The 23685-nt window shown below is 35.1% G+C and overlaps 2 protein-coding genes across 4 annotated transcripts; both read left to right on the top strand.

The window, feature by feature from the left end:
- On the top strand, positions 703-12781 carry LOC109354967 (large proline-rich protein BAG6-like). Of its 3 annotated transcripts, none has more exons than XM_019597829.1 (18): positions 703-814; positions 1725-1929; positions 2038-2155; positions 3525-3629; positions 3787-3905; positions 4040-4117; positions 4757-4921; positions 5032-5101; positions 5208-5359; positions 6090-6254; positions 6339-6410; positions 7926-8043; positions 8119-8367; positions 8444-8595; positions 8684-8893; positions 10049-10615; positions 12120-12275; positions 12421-12781. In XM_019597829.1, the coding sequence occupies exons 2-18, from the start codon at positions 1801-1803 to the stop codon at positions 12475-12477; spliced, it is 2682 nt and encodes an 893-aa protein (XP_019453374.1). In that variant the 5' UTR covers positions 703-814; positions 1725-1800; the 3' UTR covers positions 12478-12781. The 3 variants fall into 3 exon arrangements, with proteins under 3 accessions (XP_019453374.1, XP_019453371.1, XP_019453372.1); XM_019597826.1 differs by having other exon boundaries at positions 4757-4924; XM_019597827.1 differs by lacking the exon at positions 703-814 and adding an exon at positions 821-932 and having other exon boundaries at positions 4757-4924.
- On the top strand, positions 18083-18805 carry LOC109353959. Its single transcript, XM_019596311.1, has one exon. The coding sequence runs from the start codon at positions 18083-18085 to the stop codon at positions 18803-18805; it is 723 nt and encodes a 240-aa protein (XP_019451856.1).

Below are 23685 nucleotides of genomic sequence, written 5' to 3'. Positions count from 1 at the left end.
TGAATGTTTTTAGAGAATTAACGACATTTTTTACCAAAGAGAGTAATTACTCTATACATAATTAAATAGAGACGCATACAAATATGATGAGTGAGTAACTATGAGACGAGTCCGTGCCAGGTCATCTGTTTCCCTACCCGACCTTAAATATTGAATGAGTACACTTTTTAAACACGATGAGACCCGATCCTATTTGAATCTGATCATTATCGGGTCAAGCCGAGTGAGCAAGTAAGGTTGGATCCTGATCATCTTAACTTTTGTTATTGAGTTAGCCATAGCCATCCAAAGAATATATTATACCAATTAGTGCTCCTAACATTGCACTAGTTAAACCTCTAGTATCATATAAGCCATGTTAGCCAAATTTACTTTATCAAATGAAAACATGTAAGCTATCATTTTTTAAAATGCTCTTTAACCCTCCAAGACTACTGACCTACTTGTTGGCCCCTTTAATCCTCCAAGAAATGACCAATTTCTTTTGTAGATATATCAAATTACACGTAGTGAGATGAGAAGCCCATGCCATCTGGGCCAGTGATTCTGTTCACTGAATAAGCAGCCCACAATGTCTCATTGACGACTTCTTACCCCAACATCACGTATTATTCTTACTTGTTAAAGCACATCTTAAAAAACAAAATCTAATTATTAAACTTTTAAGTTTTATATATATATTTAATTCTTTTACAGGAAACTTTTTTAATAAACAGTGGATGCATACTATATAGCCCCATTCTCGTGTTTCTTCTGGGAGTTTCTTCAACAACGTCATCTTTGAAAGATCATCGCCTCCATCTTCGTCGCGAGGGTGAGCTCTTTTTTCCACATTTCCCAATTCCTAATTACTCCAATTCCTTTATCCATTTTCACCACTAACGTTCTAGAATCTTCCAACCATTGCCAAACAGATCTTACCACCGGAAACTGTAGCATCTTATCTTATGCTGAGTTATATAATCGTATCACTAGTTTTAACTATTATTTCATTTGTAATGTAGTTCTGGATGCTGCAATGTTTTCCGATTCATGTTTCATATCTTCTCTGATACCTTTTTGGTGTATTATTATGTCATCTCAGCTATTAAAGTGCATTTGTTTTACACGCAATTGGTTTAACGAAAATTTGAGATGAATTTTGCATCGCTGTGTTGCGTTGGTTATATTTTTGTTGGATATAAAACCTAACCTATCCAATTTTGTGTCTCAGTGGCAGGTTTCGATTGCGTATCCGCTAGGTCATGTTAGTTTTTATTGTTGAATACATAAATGTATCAACATATGTTAGTTCTGAAATATTTGCCTTAGTTGATACATTGAATGAGGACGAGGGGATGGTACTAATAACGATGATAATGTTTTTTGAAGAGTTGTTTAGACAAATGAGTTGATGCATAAGATGATCTCATTATATATTTCCTATTAGTGATCAACTTGTAATTTACTGGATTTTATAATTTAAAGATGGAGATGATGATCTATTGAGTTTTATGTTGTAATGTATCTTGTGAGTTGTGAGTACCTATCTATAACATATGTCGTATCATGGTCATAGAAGTGTGGGGTTTTCTGCTGTGCTTTCTTCTGCATCGATACCAAAGTAGAATTCTATATATTGCTGCATGGTTGCGAAACAGGTTGTTATGCCGTATGTTATCTTTTAATGCCTTAATGAATTATATTTTGAACTGTTATGGCCTTACTTCTGCATCGTGTTGCAGTTAAATTGTTAGCTTTCTTTACGGGGTTAGTTCTGTAAGAGTCTTCAGTCCAAGGCTTTAAGGTTGATCAGATATCATGGCGGATCAGGGCTTCAATGAAGGCTCCAGTTCTGGCAATATTTCTGCCGAGTCTTCGGATTCTACTCTTCAGCTCAATATCAAAACTCTAGATTCCCGCATGTATAGTTTTCAAGTGGACACAAATGTGAGCTATACTATCCTTTCCTATCATTCTTGTGCTTCCCGTCCTTTTTTGTGATAGTATCAGTAACTTAGAGTACAAATCTAAAGCTGTTCTTCAAAACTATTTCAGATGTCTGTTTCATCATTCAAAGAGAAAATTGCCAATGAAATTGGTGTTCCAGTTAACCAGCAAAGACTGATATTTAGAGGAAAAGTATTAAAGGATGAGCACATTCTTTCTGAATATCGTATCCTTGAAATTGTAGATTATTTTTTCATCAGATTCATATTTAGTAGGCATGGATGTTTCTTAGTTTTAGGATGATTTGTTTATCTTGTAAGTTAAGTGCATTATGTACGTATCTTCTCTTTATACAACTTCCTTATTATTCTGGCTTTAAAAAGAACTTGGATTGCATGACATGAGGAAATAATATGGCTTGAAGCAAGCATCAAAATGTATTAGAGTTAAAGTCTCATATGAGTCAAATATATAAAATCATTTATAATGACTTGGAGAACCCTCCTCCCATGCGTTAGCTTTTTGGCGGGAGTTAGGCCCAATTACTCTAATATAGTATCAAAGGGTTCAGAACCTGTCCCAATGTTGGGCCATCCTCAGATGTCCAGTGTTGTGTGTGCTAAAATCCCACATCAGTTGAGTATCAGAGTAAAGAGTCATCAATAATGACCCGATAAACCATTGTCAACAAGGTAGCTTCTGGGGTGGAGTTAGGCCAGGTTATTTTAATCATGCTAGCTGGAAAACTCCATGTTTCACTCAATCAATACAAATTGTATGGAGTATCCTTTTGGTTCCAGAATCATATGTTGAATTGCTGGAATCATGTTGGAAGCTCATGAATCTTGATTCTTCCATGATCCTGGCAATACAAAAGTCAAGGGTAGTGAAGTCCCTTCTAGGTGAAACATACCTCTGACGTTATGGATCTGAGATGGAGAGCAGAGGAGAAGATACATAAAAGGCTGGAAGCTGTGGAAATAATCGGGGTTTTCATGATTTAAAAATGAGTTTTCTTACAATCAGCCCTTAGGGTTAGGGCTGAGGATAAGAACCTATAAGATGATTTTTTTTTATTGAAAAACTAAGTACACAAGTCTTTTGTTTCTTTCAATGCATCATTCTCCTTAAAAGTTTTCCTCTTATGGTTTCTTATCCTCAGCCCTAAGGGCTGATTTTAAGAAAACCCTTTAAAAATTAGTGAAAGAAGAGGATGGAGAAACCATAATATTTAACAATAATTAATGAGCATAAAAAATAAGGAAACTGTAATGCACAGGAACTACTGAAATTAATGTACATAAATAAGGATATATATATTAATGTTTTTAAGGGATATATAAATTAATGATCATAGAAGAGGAAATTGATAAATTAATTATGTCTATAGTTATTATATATGTGATAGTATGTTATATGTTATTTATTATTTTTAATAATTGATTATGAATGTTATGGTTAGTGATATTTTCTAATTCACAATTCGGAAAATAGGCTTTCTGATTTGCATTTCGATTACCAGATTCTGATAGAAGTCATACTATGGTGCTGGTGCTTATTTATTTTCCATAAGTTATCAATCCTTAACCATTAAGATCTGGAAAATGGGCATACACTGCATTTAGTTGAAAGGCAACCAAATCAGTCACATGTTTCTGGTACGAGTTCTGCTGAGCCAACTGTTACAAATGGTAACCAAGGTATAGCTTAAGGCTGCAACCATGGTTATTTCTTTCCCCCTTCCCGGTCTTAACCTTTTTTGTTGATCAAGTTTCTGTTGTACTGTATTATTGATACCTTTTTTGTTGATCATGTTTCTGTTGTACTGTATTATTGATAACTTTTATTATTTGGAAGGAAATGATGCCGGCTCCACCGCTCCTCGTACTCGTGTTGGACATATTTCACACAGTGTTGTTCTCGGCACTATTAATGTGGGGGAACAAGGTGAAGGGATGGTTCCCGACCTTAGTGGGGTACGTTCTTTGCATCTATCTTGACTTGTTCATATTCATGTTTTTATTGTATTCAGTTTTCGGGTAGGTGTCTATGGGGATGGCTTGCTCTGGTATTGCCTGAGAAACACTGTATTGTTATATTATGTATTCAGGTTATTGGGGCAGTCTTGAATTCTATTGGAATCGGTGGCCAGAGCAGAAATAGTGTTTCTAATGCTACACAAACTTCAGTTAGTATTACTTTCTGATCGGAAGGATGACTATGTTGCTATGTTTTCTATTATTTGTATGGTTGTGTGATTTATTTGATTCCTGTATGCATATGTTTGATTTCCTTATCCATGAGTGACTTTGAATTAAGTACAGGCCATTTTGATGCATAGGCTTTTAATTTTGTTGTTTTATGATATTGTCCTTGCAAAATTGCAAGGTGAGTGTTTAGGTGCCTTCTTGTTCTGTCTGTTTCAATTTCATTTGCATGTGTCATAAAACAAATACAATCACATGTTTAGTATATAACTATCTATTTCCGTTGGCTCTTGGATCTTTACATACAATTTCTTCATCTGTTTTACTAACATTGTTAAATCTTATTATTCACCTGTCTACTTTTTGATTAGTTCTTCATTATTTTATTATTGGGTAAATAGCAATATTTATTTTTGCTTATGACGCAGCCATAGCATGGTTAAATGGTCTTATCTGCTATTCCTGCTATCATCAGTTTAATTTGTGACATAGAACTAGTGCAAAGCACAACCTTTCCTTTCTAGATGATAAATGTTGTTTTTGCTTCATGCATCATGAAATACCTGTCATTTGAATTAAGTAGCATGTTTCTAAATTGGAGCCCAATATATCTTGGTCAGGCTCCATCAGGGATTGAAACTGACGGAATACATGCTGGAAATCAAAATCTAGCAGGAAATCAAGCACAGTCTGGACAGACATTTCATGGTCAGGCATTCCATTCTCTGCCTCAAGTTGTTCAGATTCCTGTCCCTGCAGGGGCCATACCCATTCCTTCACTTAATGCAGTAGGAACATAGTCTTTCTTGTGCATTCCCTCTTTATTTTGTCTTCTTGAAATTTAATGCGGCGCTGATAACATTTAACTTTATCCCCTTCATATTCTTTGTTTCAGCCAATCCCTCATTCGTTGAACACGCTGTCTGAGTTTATAAATAGCATGGAAAATACACTATCACAAAATGGTATTGATGTTGAAACCATTGCTCTTTTACTTTAAATTGAAAGGACATTGGAATGTTTATTTGTTTACTTACCGTGGGCTGGAAATATTTTGATTTGCTTATGCAGGTCATCTGCCAAATCTGTCTTCAACTAACTCTGGAGATCAACGAGTAGAATTGCCAACCAATGCACAAGGGTTGCCGATGCTTGAAGCTTTAAGCACCATCTTGCATCGCACGGAACAATTGCTTAGTAATCACACTGTTGCTGCGCTATCTGTAATTAACATCTTCCATCATATTTACAAATATTCTGCCTCCCCCCTTAGTAGTGATATAAACATATTTTTGACTATTTACAATTTAAGATCATGGTATCTTAGAAGCAAAATTGTGCAATATATTTAAGCTTGGAGGAAATAAAATGGCATAAAAAGACTGCCATTTTGATTTTTGAGCATGCTTATTTCATAGGTAGATAGTTAAAGAATTTTATTTATATGAACTGAAATAATTCGGAGTCTTTCTAGTTTATGTTAGGTTCTTAATCTGCAGTGAACTTATTGTACCTAACTAAACCTTTACTTAGATGTCGGGATATCTGCTAATTGTACCAGGGTTTAGATTTCCATGGAGGCATGAACTATGACAAGACATGCAATGTTATCCATCATATTTAAATCTGTTGTACCAGTTAGACCTTGTTAATATATCTTGGACATCAGGTCCAATCTAATTGAGATTGGACTGCAAGGCAACTAGTATTTGGGAGATGTATTTCTTGTATAGAACCTCTAATTGCCTGATATCTTATTGTCTGTCCCTGACGATAAACATTGATGCAATGATACATAAATCTGTAACAGAATCAGTGTCAAACCACTTCTATCAAACACAAAAATGTTGTGACCGTGATGCAGTACATATTTAGTTGTAGTATTTGTTAAACTAATCTTGTGATCTTTTGCCTTTATCTTATCTGATTTGTTTTGCTTGTATGCGAGTCTAGCATATTGCAGGACACTTGGAGCGGGAGGGAACTTCTTCTGATCTAAGTATACGGGGTCAAATTCAGTCAGAATCAGTGCAAACTGGAATTGCTATGCAGCATTTAGGTGCACTGCTTCTTGAGCTTGGCCGAACAATGTTGACACTGCGTATGGGGCAGTCTTATGTATGGTTTAATCCTTTTATTGTGATTTGGTTTACATTAATGTGTCAAAATACTATATTATTCAATATCATAATCATGTTTCAGGCAGAATCTGTTGTTAATGCTGGACCCGCAGTTTATATTTCTCCATCAGGACCAAATCCTATAATGGTGCAGGTTTGTCATTTATGTCAATCTATTCTTGTTTAATTAGTGGTGATGCCAGAGTAATTATTTAAGCATTAGTGGATGTTTTGATCAAGTTGATTAATATGAAATAAATTAGGACAAAAGTGGAAACTGGAAATTGTTACATGATTAGCTTGGTTGAACACCAGATCATTGATAAAGGATTGAAGGTTAAAGAAGACAGTGAACTGTCTTAGTTATGTCTTTTCATGGAAGTGATACACCACTCTTCAAAACTTTAACTGGTTTTTCTACTGTTCACATCAGATTTTTTTTATGTTGAACTTAACTCTTAATATATTAAACTAAATGCTTAAGATTTCATGTCTTTAGAAACAATATAAGCATAATTCCTGCAGTATGAGAGGAAAAAATGGTTGACATTCATTGAATTAGTTTGTAAATTCTGCTCATTAACTTTTATTAGATATTATGTGAGAAAAGGGTTTATAAAAAAAGGGCGGCCTAGTGCACGAAGCTCCCACTTGGTGGGGTATGGGGAGAAAAGGGTTTATTAGATGACCAAAAATTGTTGTCGGTTTGATTGTATTTTTATATTTTTTGTATAGAACATAGTTACTGACTTACTGTTGTATGCTATACATATTTTGGAAGGAGAAATCATCAAATCAGATAACTGTTTTGAATGGAAAATGAACTTCTCCAAGATAAAAAGAGGAGGGAAATTACAATTAGGGATAATGATAAGATATCTTCAAAAGCCGAGTAGACATGATATGAAAGGAAATTGACAAAATTGAGAGAATGTAGCTAGGCTGCCCAATGTTTCTGCATAGGGGAAACTTGTTTTGAAAATGGAATAATTCACATCCAATATGGTGTACCTAGATTTTATTTGAATATTGTATATGTAGGAGCAAGAGGGCGAACCTTAGCACAACCGTAAGATTGCTACTTTAGTGACCAAAAGGTCATAGGTTCAAATCCTGGAGACAGCCTCTTCGTTTGTGGGGGACCCAATGATCAATTTACTCTGTCACAGAAAGTGGCACCCATTTGGCCCTCCAAAGAAAGTTGTCATCAACTTACTCCAACTATAGAAAGTGACATCAAATTTTACTCCTATGCTGATAGAAAGTGTCATCAACTTAGTTCTAAATCAGAAGCTCCATAAACTGTATTCTCACAGACTCTATATAAAAGGATGAATTGGATGTCACTTTCCATGGTCTAGGTGACATCAATGCACTCCCGTTGCTTATTTTACCTTTTCTGTCTCGTCTCTTTCGTGCAAGTACAAATTTTCATATCCCGAATCTTCTCTTCTTGACACTGCAAAGTTTAGATAGCTAAACACTCTAGTATAATGACGGAGACATAGACTATCTCTTATGTCTCTTCCTAAGTGATTGTTGTTATCTAGTTTTCCATATTTGATGATCATTTTGCTTAACCTTGTTCTTGTCTGTTTTGGTTGTTTGAATAGTTTTTATATTCGTTGTTTCTGGCTCTGCTGAAGTGCTGATATTGTGCTATATGCAGCCCTTTCCACTTCAGACAAGATCCCTCTTTAGTGGTCCTGTTCCTTCAACTCCTCCAACATTTGGCGCTGTTGGTATTGGAAGTGTTCCTAGGAATGTAAACATTCATATACATGCTGGTAAGTGAAACTATTTATACCTTTACTGCTATACCTATGAACTTTTGAAGATTATATCACTTTGCTTCCTACCAGGTACCTCTCTTGCACCAATTGTTTCATCAATTGGTTCTAGGCCAAATAACGGGGAAGGGACAAGAGGTGAACACCCTAGTGAGCCTGGCTCTGGTGTTGGAGTTGCTAGTGGAACACAAACCGGGTTTGGTGTTTCTACTTCACAGCCACCTTCTGATTCAACTCCATTATCATCAGTTTTAGCTGGAATCAATTCTCACCTTAGAGACTTTGTTGGTAATATGCAAGGAGATAACACAGTTCTGTCAGGTGGATACCTATATATTACTTAATTATACAGTGTTGCAATAGCATCTAATTTTCGAACTGTTTTGCATCATGTCAGGTCAAACAGAATCAACTAGTCGAGACTTGTCTGCTGGTTCTGATTCTAGACCTGCACAGGGAAACGAACAGCGAGATACTACTGAAATGAATAGCTTCAGGGATGCTAATCTATCCTCAGTTGATTGTACTTCAGAAAGTGGTGTACAGAAGGTAGTACTTTACCCACACTTGGTAATATATCTGTCACCTACAAGCTTACATTTTAATTGACTAATATTTACTTCTCATTCACAACCAGCCCCAAACAGAGACTGTCCAAAACTGTAGTAGAGGCGAGAGAGATGTTTCAGTCGATAAATTTGTTTCTGATCAAGGTTGTTCAAGTGGAGAAACAATAGCAAAATCAGAAAATGTACAAGGTGGTCCATCTGTAAGTGAAGAACGAGGTGTAACGGAAAGTGCCAAAGCTGCTCCATTAGGATTGGGTATGAGTGGTCTGCAGCTTAAGGTAAGTTTATTGGTTATGTTTTTGTGTGAATAATAAGTCCAGATTTCTCCATTAATGTGGCAGCTATTTGATTGGGTTTGTTTGCTCAAATGGTTTTTGCATAGTTTTAAAGGTTTATGAATAAATCTTCTTCCCTTTTAAGTTAGTTATTGCTGTTTTTGGAATTTTGTTCTATTATATGTGCAGCAGCAGTCCCTTATGCCTCCATTTATTTCATCTATTTGAACACAATACATTGTCCAGGATTTACTGTCTAATCAAATCAAGATAGAAAGCCGCAGGCGACATATACAGGGTTTAGGTTATTTTCTTACTATATACTAATTTGAAACTGAAAATTTAGATTTAGAGCGTGCTTGTTTTATGACACTGGTTGAATTGGCACCTTGTTAGATGTTAGAAGACTTCACTTTGATGCCAGTCTGAATTTTAGCATTAGATCCCATTCCTTGGGCTGTTGTGTAGTCATTAGTGGTCTATGGTGCCAGCCTTAAGCTTAACGCTCAAACTATTTAAGATGCTCACAAAATTTGGAAGTTGATATGATGGAGCAATTTTGAACTCATTCCATTGACCTGAAGCTAATTCTGATGCACATCCAGGCTTTATTAAATTTTAATGCATCGGGGCTTAATTTTTTTTAAATATTGGTATATAGACTTCAATTTTCCAGGATAGAGACTATTTACTGTGCTTCTAACCTTAAGAAGATAAACCTTACATGTCCTTTCTCCATTTGCATGACGGGCATGAAAGTATCTTAGTTTTACCCCTTCCTCTGGCAGTGCTTGCCTATGTTTTCTGAAATATTTATTTTATTTAATAAAAAAATTTACTTCATTGGTGCAGGATGGGGATGTTGTTTTACTTGTAATGCGGGAACATGCTTATCAAAGGATGAAAGTCTAAAAAACAAATTATCATAAGCATGTTGAAAATAAAATTATTGTTTTTATCAAATGTTGTACTGTGTGGAATGTGTTATGTAATCTGATGCAGTAACTGTAGTGGAATTGTAAACAAATGCATTTGTGCTTTAGCCAGGGCCTTCATGGATCTTATTTGGAACTTCTACTTGTGTTCTTTTATCGCATTTCATTATATCTGTGACTATCTTCCATCATAAATTTTCTTAATTTTGCATGAAAAAAACAGAAGCGAACTCGACCTCAACCTAGTGTAAGCAAAGGTGCTGGTGAAGGATCATCTGGATCTTCTTCCAATCAACGTCAGCAAAATAGAACAGATGGTCAACGTATATTGCAAACTCTTGCCAGTCATGGATCTACTGTGACTTTGAGAAATCCCAATGGGGCATCCCAGCAGCCCTTGCCCTCTGGTGATAGCCAGAATGACATGACCAGTTTAATGTCTCAGGTTTTGCATAGCCCTGCTATTAGTGGTTTGTTGTCAGGTGTTTCACAGCAAACTGGAGTTGACTCACCTGATGGCTTGAGGAATATGTTGGAACAGTTCACACAGAACCCACAGATGATGAACACAGTCAATCAAATTGCTGAACAGGTTGGCAGTGAGGATATTGGGAATATGTTTGCTGGAATGGAAAGAGGGCAAGGAGGTGGTATTGACTTGTCAAGGATGTTTCAACAGATGATGCCAATTGTATCTCGAGTCCTTGGTGGGGGAACTCCTCCCTCACTATTCTCTGCTGCAGAATCACAGCCCCAGGCACCCTACAGAGATTATCATCAAAGTTTACAGGTTTGTATGCAAGTTTTAATAAAGGGAAAGGCCTTGGTTGTATTACTGCACTTCCTTCATTTCTAATTTCTGTGGGTTGTTAACAAAACTAGATTATTATTGGCTACTTTGGCAGCAATTTAGAGTGAACTTGAGCGGTGTTAATATTTGCACTTTTGTGTTTGTGACATCATGCTGTTTATTTGGTTTCTTCGTGTGATTTGTGCATGAAGCATTTTCTAATACTTGATAGATGACTAATATACTTCTAAAATTTAGCTTACTTGCCTTGGGGAATGGGAATTCTAAGCCCTGCTTGGAGCATGCTCATCCCTTCTAACACCCCCACAAGTGATATTTGGCTGCAGGCGCCATATCAATAAATTTTTTGTTCTTAGCGATGAAGTTGTGAAATAAGGGGATTTTGGTGAAATCATTTATGAAATGATCTTTTAAAGGAGAAAGGCCAAATTCCATCTTCTCATTGTGATCTCATTCTGTCCATATGTCATGAAAGCCCTCCTTCCTGACTCCAGCTGTCCTAAATGTTAAATTCTGATCATCTTGTATTTGGTTTACTGTCAACTTATTCCTACTTGTTTTAGATATTTATTTCATAAAAATTACATGCATAATTACTGCCTGTTGATAAGAATCTTACGGTAGATATTTTGTCCAAAACTGGTAAAATGAAGCATACTTACTTGATTTTGGGATGTTACCATTTGTGTTTATACACTCTTTATGTTGTCAGATGGAACTATCAAAATGGTCCTGGCAGCTGGGCCAGCCTGTATAACCCGTGTTCCTAGGAGGGCTAGGCCTATGAGTTTGAACTTATAGGCCAATTTGACTTAGCCAGATGGCTCATTTAGCATGTGGACCAACCTGTTCTTTATATTTATTTATTTTCAGCTCTTTAGTTGAATTATGAGGTCAGTTAAATGGACTGGCAGCTGTTTAAACCACTATCCATTTAGGGATTAGGTAGGGTCCTTCATTGTTGTGAGCACTTTCTTGCTTGATCCGCCCTGAGTTAGGCCAGACCAGGCTGGCCTATTTTGACCCTCCATGTTGCATGGCATGTATTTTTTCTCTATTCTGTTAGCAATTTCTTATTTTCATGTATAAGTAGGATATGATTATGCCTATTGCCCAAGGTTTGGTTCATTGTTATTTATTACCTTACAAAATAGCCAAACGAAAACTTCAGCTGCTCATCAACTATACCATAGGGGGAAATGACATTTGAAGTCCTTAGTGGATAAAGTGATGTGCTAAAAACCAAAGGGATGTTCAATTCCTTTGTGTATTTTACACCTCTGGTCATATATTGGTTTTTTCGAAAATGGATACAAGTGATGTTTATAATATTTTGTGAATTGTGAAGAACTTCTAAAAAATAGCTTTCATTTTGTAGAGGAATGTAGACCACCTCTTAGAATTATCCATTTTTTCCTCGTAAATTGCAACGCTGGAATAGTGTTTCTCTTATGACTGTTTCCTTATCCTCTATATATTCCAGCTCGACCTTCAACCAGTAGTACAGAGGATTGAGCATGTGAGTCCACCCACAGATGTTTTCCGGGCTGTAGCTGAAAATGCTGTTCATTTATCCGGCAATGGACGTGCTTCTAATGATCTTCTAGATGAGTTATGCAGCAATGAGCGCCTTGCCTGTGTAAGTATTTGTTTGTTTCATGTCCTTTGCACTGGAAGTGCTTCTTGATCTGCTTTGGTATGTTGATATGGAAACAACTTATTTAAGCTTTTGCTTAATGTTTTGTGCATGAACTGTTCAAATTTTGACTTTCCTGGTTGTGCAGGAATATGTGGAGATGTTAAGAAATGATGTAAAACAACGGTTCGAGCGACATTTGTAGCTGAACAAGTCCTAATTCCAGCATGTGTGGATATGTATTTTCTGCTTCATCACTTCTATTTTGTGTCAAAACTCTTAGCCTTTCTAAAAGACCTTCCAGAAAATGAATTTGGGGGTGTCTGCCCTAACTTATTAATGGGTCTGGTTTATTTTAACAGACATCCAGATCATTATGTGAAAATTTAGTATACACCACATACCCGAGTTCCTTTCAGTTGTTTCAAATGTAACATTGAGGTGTTTAGTAGCCTCCACTGTCATATATGTATTATCTTTTGACTACATAATCTTTTGGGCTCAATTTGACAATTGATGCTTTTATCAAATAGTTTTGTGCCTCTCATGCTTCCATTGTTTTCTGTTCTGAATGGCTGAAATTTCATTGCATTTCAATAACTTTTGCGGGCAGGTGATGTGGCACATGCTGCTTTGTGTGAAGATATATTAGTCTACCGTGGTAGTTGTTAATAGTGTGTTTGGATAGAATTTGGAGGTAACTTATTTTATTGAGATGGACTGAAATGAAATGCCAACGTTTGTTTTGGTTATTTTTTGTTCTGAGTGAGGAAGTTAGATTTCTGTCTTGGGTAAATGATTTGTATGGCGTGGTGTGATGTGGTTTAGTGGTGTTAATGAAGGCAAGGCAAGTGTTATTGGCAGAGCAGAGGGTGTTTTTGCTAGTGCATAAGAATTCCTCCAGTGTATTGTGGACCTGTGTTGAAATTTTCATTTCTCTTGACGGACAGCACCAGGAAATTTTTGGTTACTTTTTCATTTTTAATACATCTCCCCTTTCAAAATTCCATTAAGGAGGAGCTTCTTATATTAAGTGTACTTTCACTTGTTTTATTTGCAATAGGTTTCAGTGCCCTATAAAACATCCTTCTATGATTGCCTGTCACTAATGCAACAAATCGGGCCTACCTTCAAACATGAATGACATTTAACAATGATCAATTTAATTGCTAACGAAGTTCAAAGCAAACGGATTAGGCAAATAAGTAAGCAGTCCGTCATGTAATCAAAAGAGCTGATATTATTGAGAATTTGATGCCTGATTCTATTTAGGGAACAAAAAGAAAAATAGCATGACAAAGGGTCCAGATTTGATACACTTAAATTTGGTCTATTAAAGGAACTTTTTCTATTTACCTCTTCTTGACTTATCCCTTCTAATATGGTACTCATATATTTACTATATCATCATATTACTTGTTTTAAAGAATCTATAATTAAAAATAGGTGGTGTATACATTTATATTTATTATATCATCCATCATTCATTTGTATAAAACTTATATTACCAGTTTCTTCATTTGTTTCATTACTTTATCATTAATATTCATTACTAAAATAGAATTAAAAAATTAGGAACCAATATATAACATTTAATGTAAAAACACTTAAAATGATGACCAGGGAAACAACCACAAACAATACTAAAAACATTTTCACTAAGTGGAAACATGTTGCAAACTCTCTGAATATCAGGAAATAACACTCATCATTTCTCTCTTGAAATACTAGAATACACCTCTATATATGGAATATGAGAAACCCTAAAAAACACTTCAAATATTTTACACTGAGACAACACTATGGACCAGATCCATGAACTGTGCTTCTAATTGTGTACTGTAGAAAAAGGCAAGAAAAGTGATTTTATTGTAATTTCAATAGTTGCTATTATTTTAAGAGAATAAAATAACTTCTAATATAAGGAGATAAGTTATATCCTGTCAATCTATAATAGTCTGACAGATCATCCCGAGCTTTCTTCACAACAAAATTCAAGCCCTCTTTCTGAAACCCTCTTCCTTTGAAATTTTCTCATTGAAGCTCGTATCACAAACTCACGTTACTGAAACTCATGAAGAAGCTGTCGTAGCCATCGTTCCCCAATGAACCCCATGACACTGAACCAGAGCACGACACACTATTCAGGCAAGTCACGTTTTACAATTGGGTCGTATATTGCTTTGGTTTTGGGATCTTTTTAGTTTCTAATCATGTTGAACATAGCATTTCATTTTCGCTTCTTACAGCGAGCACGAAAAAACATGTGAAGGAGAGATATCTACAAGTAGGAATGCATGGATTGATTCAAAAGACAATCCTCCTTCCTGAGTTAGCTAATGAACTTAGAACACTTCTGCAACGCGGGGTTGAAAAATTGTGATTAAGTCTCTCAAATTTCTTACTTTCCTCAAATACATTTGTTTATTTTCAATGTATTTGTTATGTCTATGTCAAGATTTCAAATACATTTAGTTAAATGTATTTTACACAAAATTTAAGGAATTACTTATGATTTGGATATTCCAAGATTAATTTTTATTTTTATTTTTATAGTGCACCCACTAAGACAACTTAAATGATTCCACAATTATGTGATACATTTCATGAGTTAGAAAATTGAACAATGTTCAAACAAATTAAAAGATCTCATCAATATTACGTGATTCTAAAAATATGCTTAATAAACTCAATAGTTATAACTTATATACTATATAATTTGTAAGTTAGGGTAATAATTTCAGTTTGCTCCTATTTTTATATAATAATTGGTTCCAGGTTTATTTTTTAAGTTATAAATTCTAAATGATTTGTATTTTTAGTAGCTTTTTACGCAATAGCAACAATTGTATTTTTTGTGTATTCACTAGCAACTTCGCTACTAAAAACCACTATAGTAGCCACTAGGTTTTTCAAGACGTGTGTTATGCTACATATTAAGCTGTTTAAGATACTTTGAATATTTCACCGTTTTCCTACTATTAATTTGTTTTTGGGTTAAACAACGAGTTGGATTAGATAAGTTTAATGTTTAAATATTTATTCTTTCTAGTTAATTGGTCTTTTAATATAAAAAATTGTGAATCACCTTTCAATAATGAAGTGCAATAAAGATAAGAGCAGTGTTGTGAGAACCGGATTGGACAGTCCAACCGTTCTAATCGCTGATCGAAATTAAAAATGATTCTGGTTTGTTGTCTTAATCAAATGAGAGGTTGAACCACTTTGAACGGCAAACTATAGTCTGTTCATGTTAAACTCACTTAAACTGAAATAACTGAGGAAATTAACTGAACGGTTCTTTAAAATTAAAAAAATGAAATACTATTATAATGTTTTATATTTCACTCCGGTACAAAAAAATTTGGAGAAATGTTATTTCAATATAATTATACATAGTTACTAATTATATAAATTTTGTATTTGTATAATTATATATAAAACTATACTGTCTAATCAAACCGTTTAAACTGATTAAACCTAATAGTGGATCTCTTCTAGTTTACTCGAATTTCATAATATTGGATAAGAGTGTAATATAAATGCATTGATTATGTAAAAATTTATACACAAGTTATTATTCTTTTTAAAGAGTTAATAATAATTAAAAACAAATGATGGATGATAGACTAATTATTTATAAAAAAATTTCCTCCGTTGTATACATTTTTTCTCACTCTAGAGATGATAAAAAAACAAATAGACAACATTTTCTTTAACATGTTATAAAAAAAGAGAATAAAAAATGTATACAGATATAACGTATGAGTTTTATACAATGTCATTACATCATCTACTATTTATATTTTATCATCATGACTTTTCAAAAGTAATAATTCAACTAAATTATAAATGATATATTGATTTTGTATAAATCTTTAGACTTGGAAGAACGAAAAGGATGTTAATAGATGAAACTTTCCAAAGTAGTATTCATGTGCACGCCAAAAGTGTACATTTTAAAGTGCTTGTGGAGCACATTTTTTAATAGGGAAGCAAAAATTTATGTTGGTCATTCAAATTTTTTTGTATACAACTTATTTCCTAAAAGTTTGAAAAACTTAAAATAGTTTTAAAAATATTAAATATGGATTAAGTTGGTTATTATTTTTTTTATAACCATTGAAAATAATTATTTTAATTCATATTTGTAGTATTTGAATATTTTATAACCCAAAATATTTGTGATCAATTTTATTTTTTTATAACTCGATAATGATTATTTTTATTTTTAATATACAAAAATTTATAAGGACCAAAATGAACATTTACTCTAATATTAATTTAAAATATAGGAAATTGCAAATGTTAAGTTACATTTTATCTATAAAAGCTTTACATATAAGTTTATCTTCTTCTAAAAATTGAAGTAATTAATACTCATAATACTCATGTGATTATATATATACAATCTGTTAGCAGTCCAATCACTAGAAAATACTAAAGTAATTTAGAAAAATACATATCACCGATACAAAATTGTTCCACGAGTTCTTTTCTTTAAGAGTTCACTACATCAAGGCACAAACCTCGTAAATAATTTTTTTAATTGATTACTGAAATTAAGTATATGGAAGAAATATGTAATATCATATTTATAAGAACAATTATACATCATGTGTCCATATATAATTTAAACTTTCTTGTATTCTATAATATATTGTTCTATATAGAGTATATTTTAATTGTCTATTTCTTACTAGTTTCCTTATATAATTAGGAAAAATATCCTATGAACTGTGAATCTGTAAATATATGATTTGGATGAATTTTTTTAAGTAAAAAATATTTTTTATTTTTAAACATAACAACCTTTTTATATTTTGAAGTTAATATATAAAAAATGCCTTAAAAATAATTCTAAAATATTGAAGTTTAATATATGAGTTTTACATGACAATTCATTATTCACTATTCACGTTGTTAATTATCATTAATCATTAAATAAAATTAATAAAATGAACGGTGAGTAATATGTTGATTGCGTAAGAAAATAACACTAACAATGAAATATATTAAACTCATGATTGTAGACTTTATTTAAATACGTTCGTTTTTATTGTAATTATAATTTCTGAAAGATGTTAAATCAAATAAGAATTATCAATTAGTTTTATTGGAGTGTGAATAATCATTACAATAAAAGATAACAATATATTTGTAATTAGTGAAGATAAAATATATGTGACCTCTATTTATTTTAAGAAGAAAATCTTAAATAGTCATAATTTAGGAAAACACTAAAAAAGGAAAACGTTGAACAAGAATACAAGACTACAATTAGGTATGATAAAAAAAAGTTCAAACCTTTAGTAAAACTCAGACGAGTGTAGGGACAAGCCACAAATGCACCTCCGCATTCCAACAATGAGTGCCACTCCATGTGCTATGACTTTGCGATTTGTGAGAAAAATACTTAAAAATTAAATTTTAATTTAAATATATATTTTTTAACCAATCACAATGTCATGATATATAATGTGACACTCATTATGTGGCAACAAATGTACTCCCCACAAATGCATGCTCGCTAATTTTAGAAACAGGTACTTTAGAATTTGTAATCCAAAATTCCATTTTGTTAGTTAAGTAGTTAAGGGTTGCTATAAATAGACTTGCCTTGTATAGAAAGTTAACTAACATACATTCATATTCAATACAAGCAAACCATGTTGCATTTCGTCTCTTCATCTCTTTTCTCAATCTTTCTTCATTTTACTTTTCTTTGTTATAACAAATTGGTATCAATAGCATAGGTTCAAGATCAACAAAGAACCCTCATCAAACTCAGAAAATTCAGCAAAAGAATCATGGGACCAAGTGGAATAAATTTTCCAGCAAACCTCCCAATTCTTGATGGCAAGAATTGGAATCAATGGAAGGTACAAGTGAAGGCAATTATGGGGTACCAAGAGGTTGATGAGATTGTAGAGCAAGACTATTCAATCCTTGATGAAGGAGCATCGGATGAACAAAGAAGAATGCACAAGGAGAACAAGAAGAAGGATTGTAAGGCTATGTTTCTCTTGCATCAGTGTGTGGATGAAGCACACTTCGAAAAAATCTCTGGTGCAACCAACTCAAAGGAAGCTTGGTTGATCCTTGAAGCCTGCAACCAGGGAGCTGAACAGTTGAAGAAAGTAAGACTACAAAATCTTAGGAGACAATACAAATTGATGCAAATGGAGGGAAATAAAAAGGTGGGCCAATTCTTCAACAGAGTTGTCACACATATGAATGCCATGAAGGCTTGTGGAGAGAAAATCACCGATCAATCAGTGGTTGAAAATATATTGCGCATACTCACCCCTAACTTTGACCACATTGTTGTGGCAATAGAGGAATCCAAGGACTTAGAGGTGTTGAAGATAGAAGATCTTCAAGGATCACTTGAGGCACATGAGCATAGACTCATTGAAAGATCTAATGAAAGATCAGTGGACCAAGCTCTGCAAGCCCAAGTCAGAGGCAAAAGAAGTTATGGAGGGGGAATGGATTCAGAGGAAAGGGCAGAGGGACTTTCAGAGGTGTAAGCCACAAAAACTTCCAAAATAGAGAGCAAGAAAGATTTGATCATGACAAACCAAAAAACTTAGTAAGGAGAGGTGGCCTGAATCATTAGAGAGGAGGAAGGAAAACAATTGATAAAAGGAAGATCAGGTGCTTCAATTGTGGCAAAATTGGCCATTTCTCAACTGAATGCAAGTCATCATCCACACAAGATGACAATAGAAGGAAACAACAAAGTGAAGCACACATGGCTAAGGAAGAAATTGAGGCAGAAAATGATGATCAACCTCTCCTGCTCATGATGGCCACAAGTCAGGTTAGTAAGAACTATGACATTTGGTATACTGATTATGGTTGCTCAAGTCATATGACTGGACATAGAGACTAGTTAGTTAACTTTGATGAGACAAAGAAAAGCACTGTTAGATTTGCTAATAACAGGGTGATTCAAGCTAAGGGCACAAGAGATATCTTGATCAACAAGAAGGATGGGAATCAAGCCCTAATCACTGATGTGCTCTATGTACCAAACATGAAAAACAACCTGATAAGTATGGGACAACTACGGGAGAAAGGATTCTCAATTGAGCATTGGAGATCTATGATCAGAAAAGGAGGCTAGTCATGAGAGCAACCATGACATCTAATAGAACCTTTTAGATAAGCTTAGCAAATGTGGAGTCTTAATGTCTATGTGCCATGATTGGTGAAGATTCTTGGTTGTGGTACTTGAGATTTGGTAATCTGAATTTCATAGATTTGAACTCACCCAGATCCAAAAACATGGTACTAGGCCTACCTATAATACAGATTCCAAAGAATGTGTATGAAAGTTGCCTCATCAGCAAGCAACCAAGGAATTCATTCAGTAACCATACTGCCTCTAGAGCCACAGATTTGCTACAAGTCATCTACTTAGATGTGTGTGGGTGTTTTGATGCTCCAACACTAGGAGGCAAAAAATATTTTGCAACCTTTGTAGATGAATTGAGTAGAAAAGTGTGTATCTATCTCATCAAGTTCAAGAGTGAGTTTCTGTCAATATTCAAGGAGTTCAAGAAGTTGGTGGAAAAACAGTCAGACAAGAACATTAAGATCCTTAGAACAAATGGAGGTGGTGAGTTCACATGAGGAGGTTTCTCAGATTTCTGTAAGGATCAAGGCATTGCGCATGAGGTAACTGCCCCCTATACACCTCAACACAATAACATTGCTGAGAGGAGAAACAGGATAATACTCAACATGGTTAGGAGTATGTTGAAGACAAAGAATTTATCACACAACTTCTGGGGTGAGGCTGCCACCACAACTGTGTCTGTCCTCAAAAGATGTCCAACAAAGAAATTAGACTCAGTGGTAACTGAAGAAGCTTTGTCTGGAATAAAGCCTTCAATAAGACACCTAAGGGTGTTTGGCTCACTCTACTACACTCACATTGCAGACCAAAGGAGAAAGAAGCTTGACAACAAGAGTGAACCTATGATCCTTGTTGGCTACAACTCTACTGGATCATACAAATTGTATAATCCTACAAACAATCAAGTTATGTTCAGTAGGGGTGTGCACATTGAAGAAAGTGAATCATGGAAGTGGTCTCAAGACAGAATCACCAGAGTAACAAGTCTGCAAATGGATTAGGAAAATGAAGAAGTGTCTAGAGAAGAAGAAGTGATAGACACAATCTTAGAGATATCTCAGGTAGCTAATGAAAGACCACAAAGACACAAATCATTTCCTTCTAGGATGAGATATTTTCAGCTCTACTCAGATGGTGCAATTAACTCAGAAGGTGCAACGCCCCAAAAATTACTCTATAAATATAATGCCCAAAAATTGGTAAGTTTTTTTTTGAATAATGTAACGTAAACTTATCATCTTTTTTGTTTCTTTTTCGGGATATCACTTTAAGTAACAAACATTGCGGAAAATAAAAAACCGTTACCTAATGGTAACAAAAAATAACACAATATAACTTTGAATAATACTTTATTTAATAACGGAAAATATATGTACGAAATACAAGGCGGAAGAAATATTTGCCCAAATTGAAATTACACAAAAGGCTGAGACATCCATCACATCAAAAAGTACCCTACACAGATCTAAGTCGCAAGGGCTTGTGTAGGTGTGCCGATCTCCCTCAATCCTCCATGCCCCCTCCTAGGACATCGAGAAGCGGTAACTCCGAATCCTCGTAGAACGATCCATCTGAACAAAACGCGATCCGAAGACAAACAGAAAGAAGAGGGAATAAGACATATAATGAATATTACTCATTGACGGCATGGAATTACACGAAATATCACATCCAGACAGACACGCATAATAAACACAATATATATATCACATATAAAAATGCACAATGATGAATGATGTTATAATATCAGATTATGAGGATCAGAGTCCACAATCTCAATGTATGAATGTTATGCTTGTTTCATCCATCCTTTCACCAATATCCTCCCAATATACTATTCGGAAATAACCAAGAGTACAGGTCCCATAATAAGCCGATTTGAACGCACCAAAATTATTCCTCGCAAGGATATATGATCGATCTGTTCCGAAGAACTGTCCATTTCAGGACGGTGTCATATCAAATACTTTCTGGGCATCCCTCACATTGATCCTGATTGCAAAGAGAGGTTGTTAGTGATCGTCTAGTTTGCGCTGTGAGAACTGTTCGATCCAACAGAATACCTCATCCAAGAATACAAGGGACTCGTCTCACCTAGACTCACCCTCAAGACTTTGTTGACGATCCACCGCCATCGTCGTCTCTCTCAACATCTTGGGGCTTTTTCGTCTCCCATAAATTTCCTCTCCACTACTTCATTATCCATAATGAGTATGCACACTAACCGAGGTTAGCCGATTAAATATTTTAATCATTATTTTATATGATCGGCCCAACCTAAGACATCTCCTAGAGGAATGCTTCTTGTGGGACCCGATCTTACGTCAACACGTAAATAGAGGAATAACATCCCTACCACTACGAACCATCGCTGAATCACCCTGGACGGCCACATGGCCCAGCCTCTTACGGTCATACGACCTCGCTGCGTGGTATCATGTAATCTTTTTTTTGGGCATTGCCCTAATCACGACATCACAGTCGGAAACCTTGCCCTAAATAGGCGCAAGAACAAAGGTACTTGTATAAGTTTGTCAATTTTGGGCACCAGGCTCAATCATCGGAGTCACGGTCTTTCCCAAGGGTAAATATACTTCACACCCAAGCTAGGGCTATTTCCTAAGCAATCAAACAATCGCAATCAGTCAAAAATATTGTTTGTATTTCGTCCAAGCGTGAGACTGTCGCTCAAGCGACCAATTCATCAAAATAGACTGAATTTCCTACATGGTTCTCGTTCAAGCGAGGGGACTGTTGCTCAAGCTAAAAAATCCACCAAAAACTGGTTAAAATACCTTTCTGGACTTGCCTGGGCAAGGTACGGTCGCCCAGGCGCCAAAAACGCCTAAAACAGGCTGTTCACATGGCCAAGCCTCTTACAGTCAGACGACCTTGTTGCGTGGTATCATGTAATCCTTTTTTGGAAATCACCCTAATCACGACATCATAGTCGGAAACCTTGCCCTAAATAGGCGCAAAAACAAAGGTACTTGTATAAGTTTGTCAATTTTGGGCACCAGGCTCAATCATCGGAGTCACGGTCTTTCCCAAGGGTAAATATACTTCACACCCAAGCTAGGGCTATTTCCTAAGCAATCAAACAATCGCAATCAGTCAAAAATATTGTTTGTATTTCGTCCAAGCGTGAGACTGTCGCTCAAGCGACCAATTCATCAAAATAGACTGAATTTCCTACATGGTTCTCGTTCAAGCGAGGGGACTGTTGCTCAAGCTAAAAAATCCACCAAAAACTGGTTAAAATACCTTTCTGGACTTGCCTGGGCAAGGTACGGTCGCCCAGGCGCCAAAAACGCCTAAAACAGGCTGTCTGGCCCTCGCCCAGGCGAGGGTTTGCTCGGCCAAGCGCTATTTGGAACCATTCTTCTATGTTTCTCGCTCGCCCCGGCGAGGTGGTCTAGTTACCATGACCATTTTCCTGCCCTTTTGGGCTACCAGATCGAAACTCTCTACTGTTTCGATCCCTAGGCATTTTAGTTTTTCGAGTGGTGTTCCTTCATGGATAGCCACCATAATACTTGGTATTTTAAGCTATCCTAATCATACAACTTAAGAAAGTATCCGTACAAAATCCAGGCACGCAAAATAATTGATTATGTACGGGTTTTCTTAATACACAAATATAACTCCAAACTTTTGAGATAGTTTAGGAGATCCAGGTGTCATATTTGAACAACACTATGTCACGATGTATTCTCCCTCACCTTAGATTGTCGCACTTGATTTCCTTTACGAGAGAGTGGGTTGGTTGTCCGACTTCGAAAGCTTCGAAACTAAACACACGAAAACAATTTAGTAATTCACGAATTAGATTTTTACATTATAACCCTAAGGTAAAAACATTGTTTTAACTCATTTATGAACTCAAACACTTTCATCCATCCGGTCCAAGATTCATATTTTTGAACCATCATTTATCCTCGAAAGTCTCGTTCTCGATTTCCAACATTTTCAAGGTAAGATTTTCATAAAGTTTATACTCTTATCTCAACCTAAATTTCTACTTTCTTGAAGACTTTTTAAGCCATACTTCACCATTTCAAGGTAAGTTTCTTAATCAAAGTCCACACCTTTTAAATCAATATCTTCTAAGTTGATCTTACCACTTTAAAGTAAGTCATCTTAAGTAGATTCCATATTTTATACAATAGTTTCCCATGGTCATTTCAACACATTCTTGTTAGTGTTGATCTCATACTTAAACAACCTTTTAACTCAAAATTTCCTAAGCTACACTTTTTCACAACA

This window comes from Lupinus angustifolius, chromosome LG08 (genome assembly GCF_001865875.1).
Source record: "Lupinus angustifolius cultivar Tanjil chromosome LG08, LupAngTanjil_v1.0, whole genome shotgun sequence".
NCBI lineage: Eukaryota > Viridiplantae > Streptophyta > Magnoliopsida > Fabales > Fabaceae > Lupinus > Lupinus angustifolius.
The sequence above is the reverse complement of the archived record's forward strand: the minus strand, read 5'-3'. Positions and strand labels throughout refer to the sequence as shown.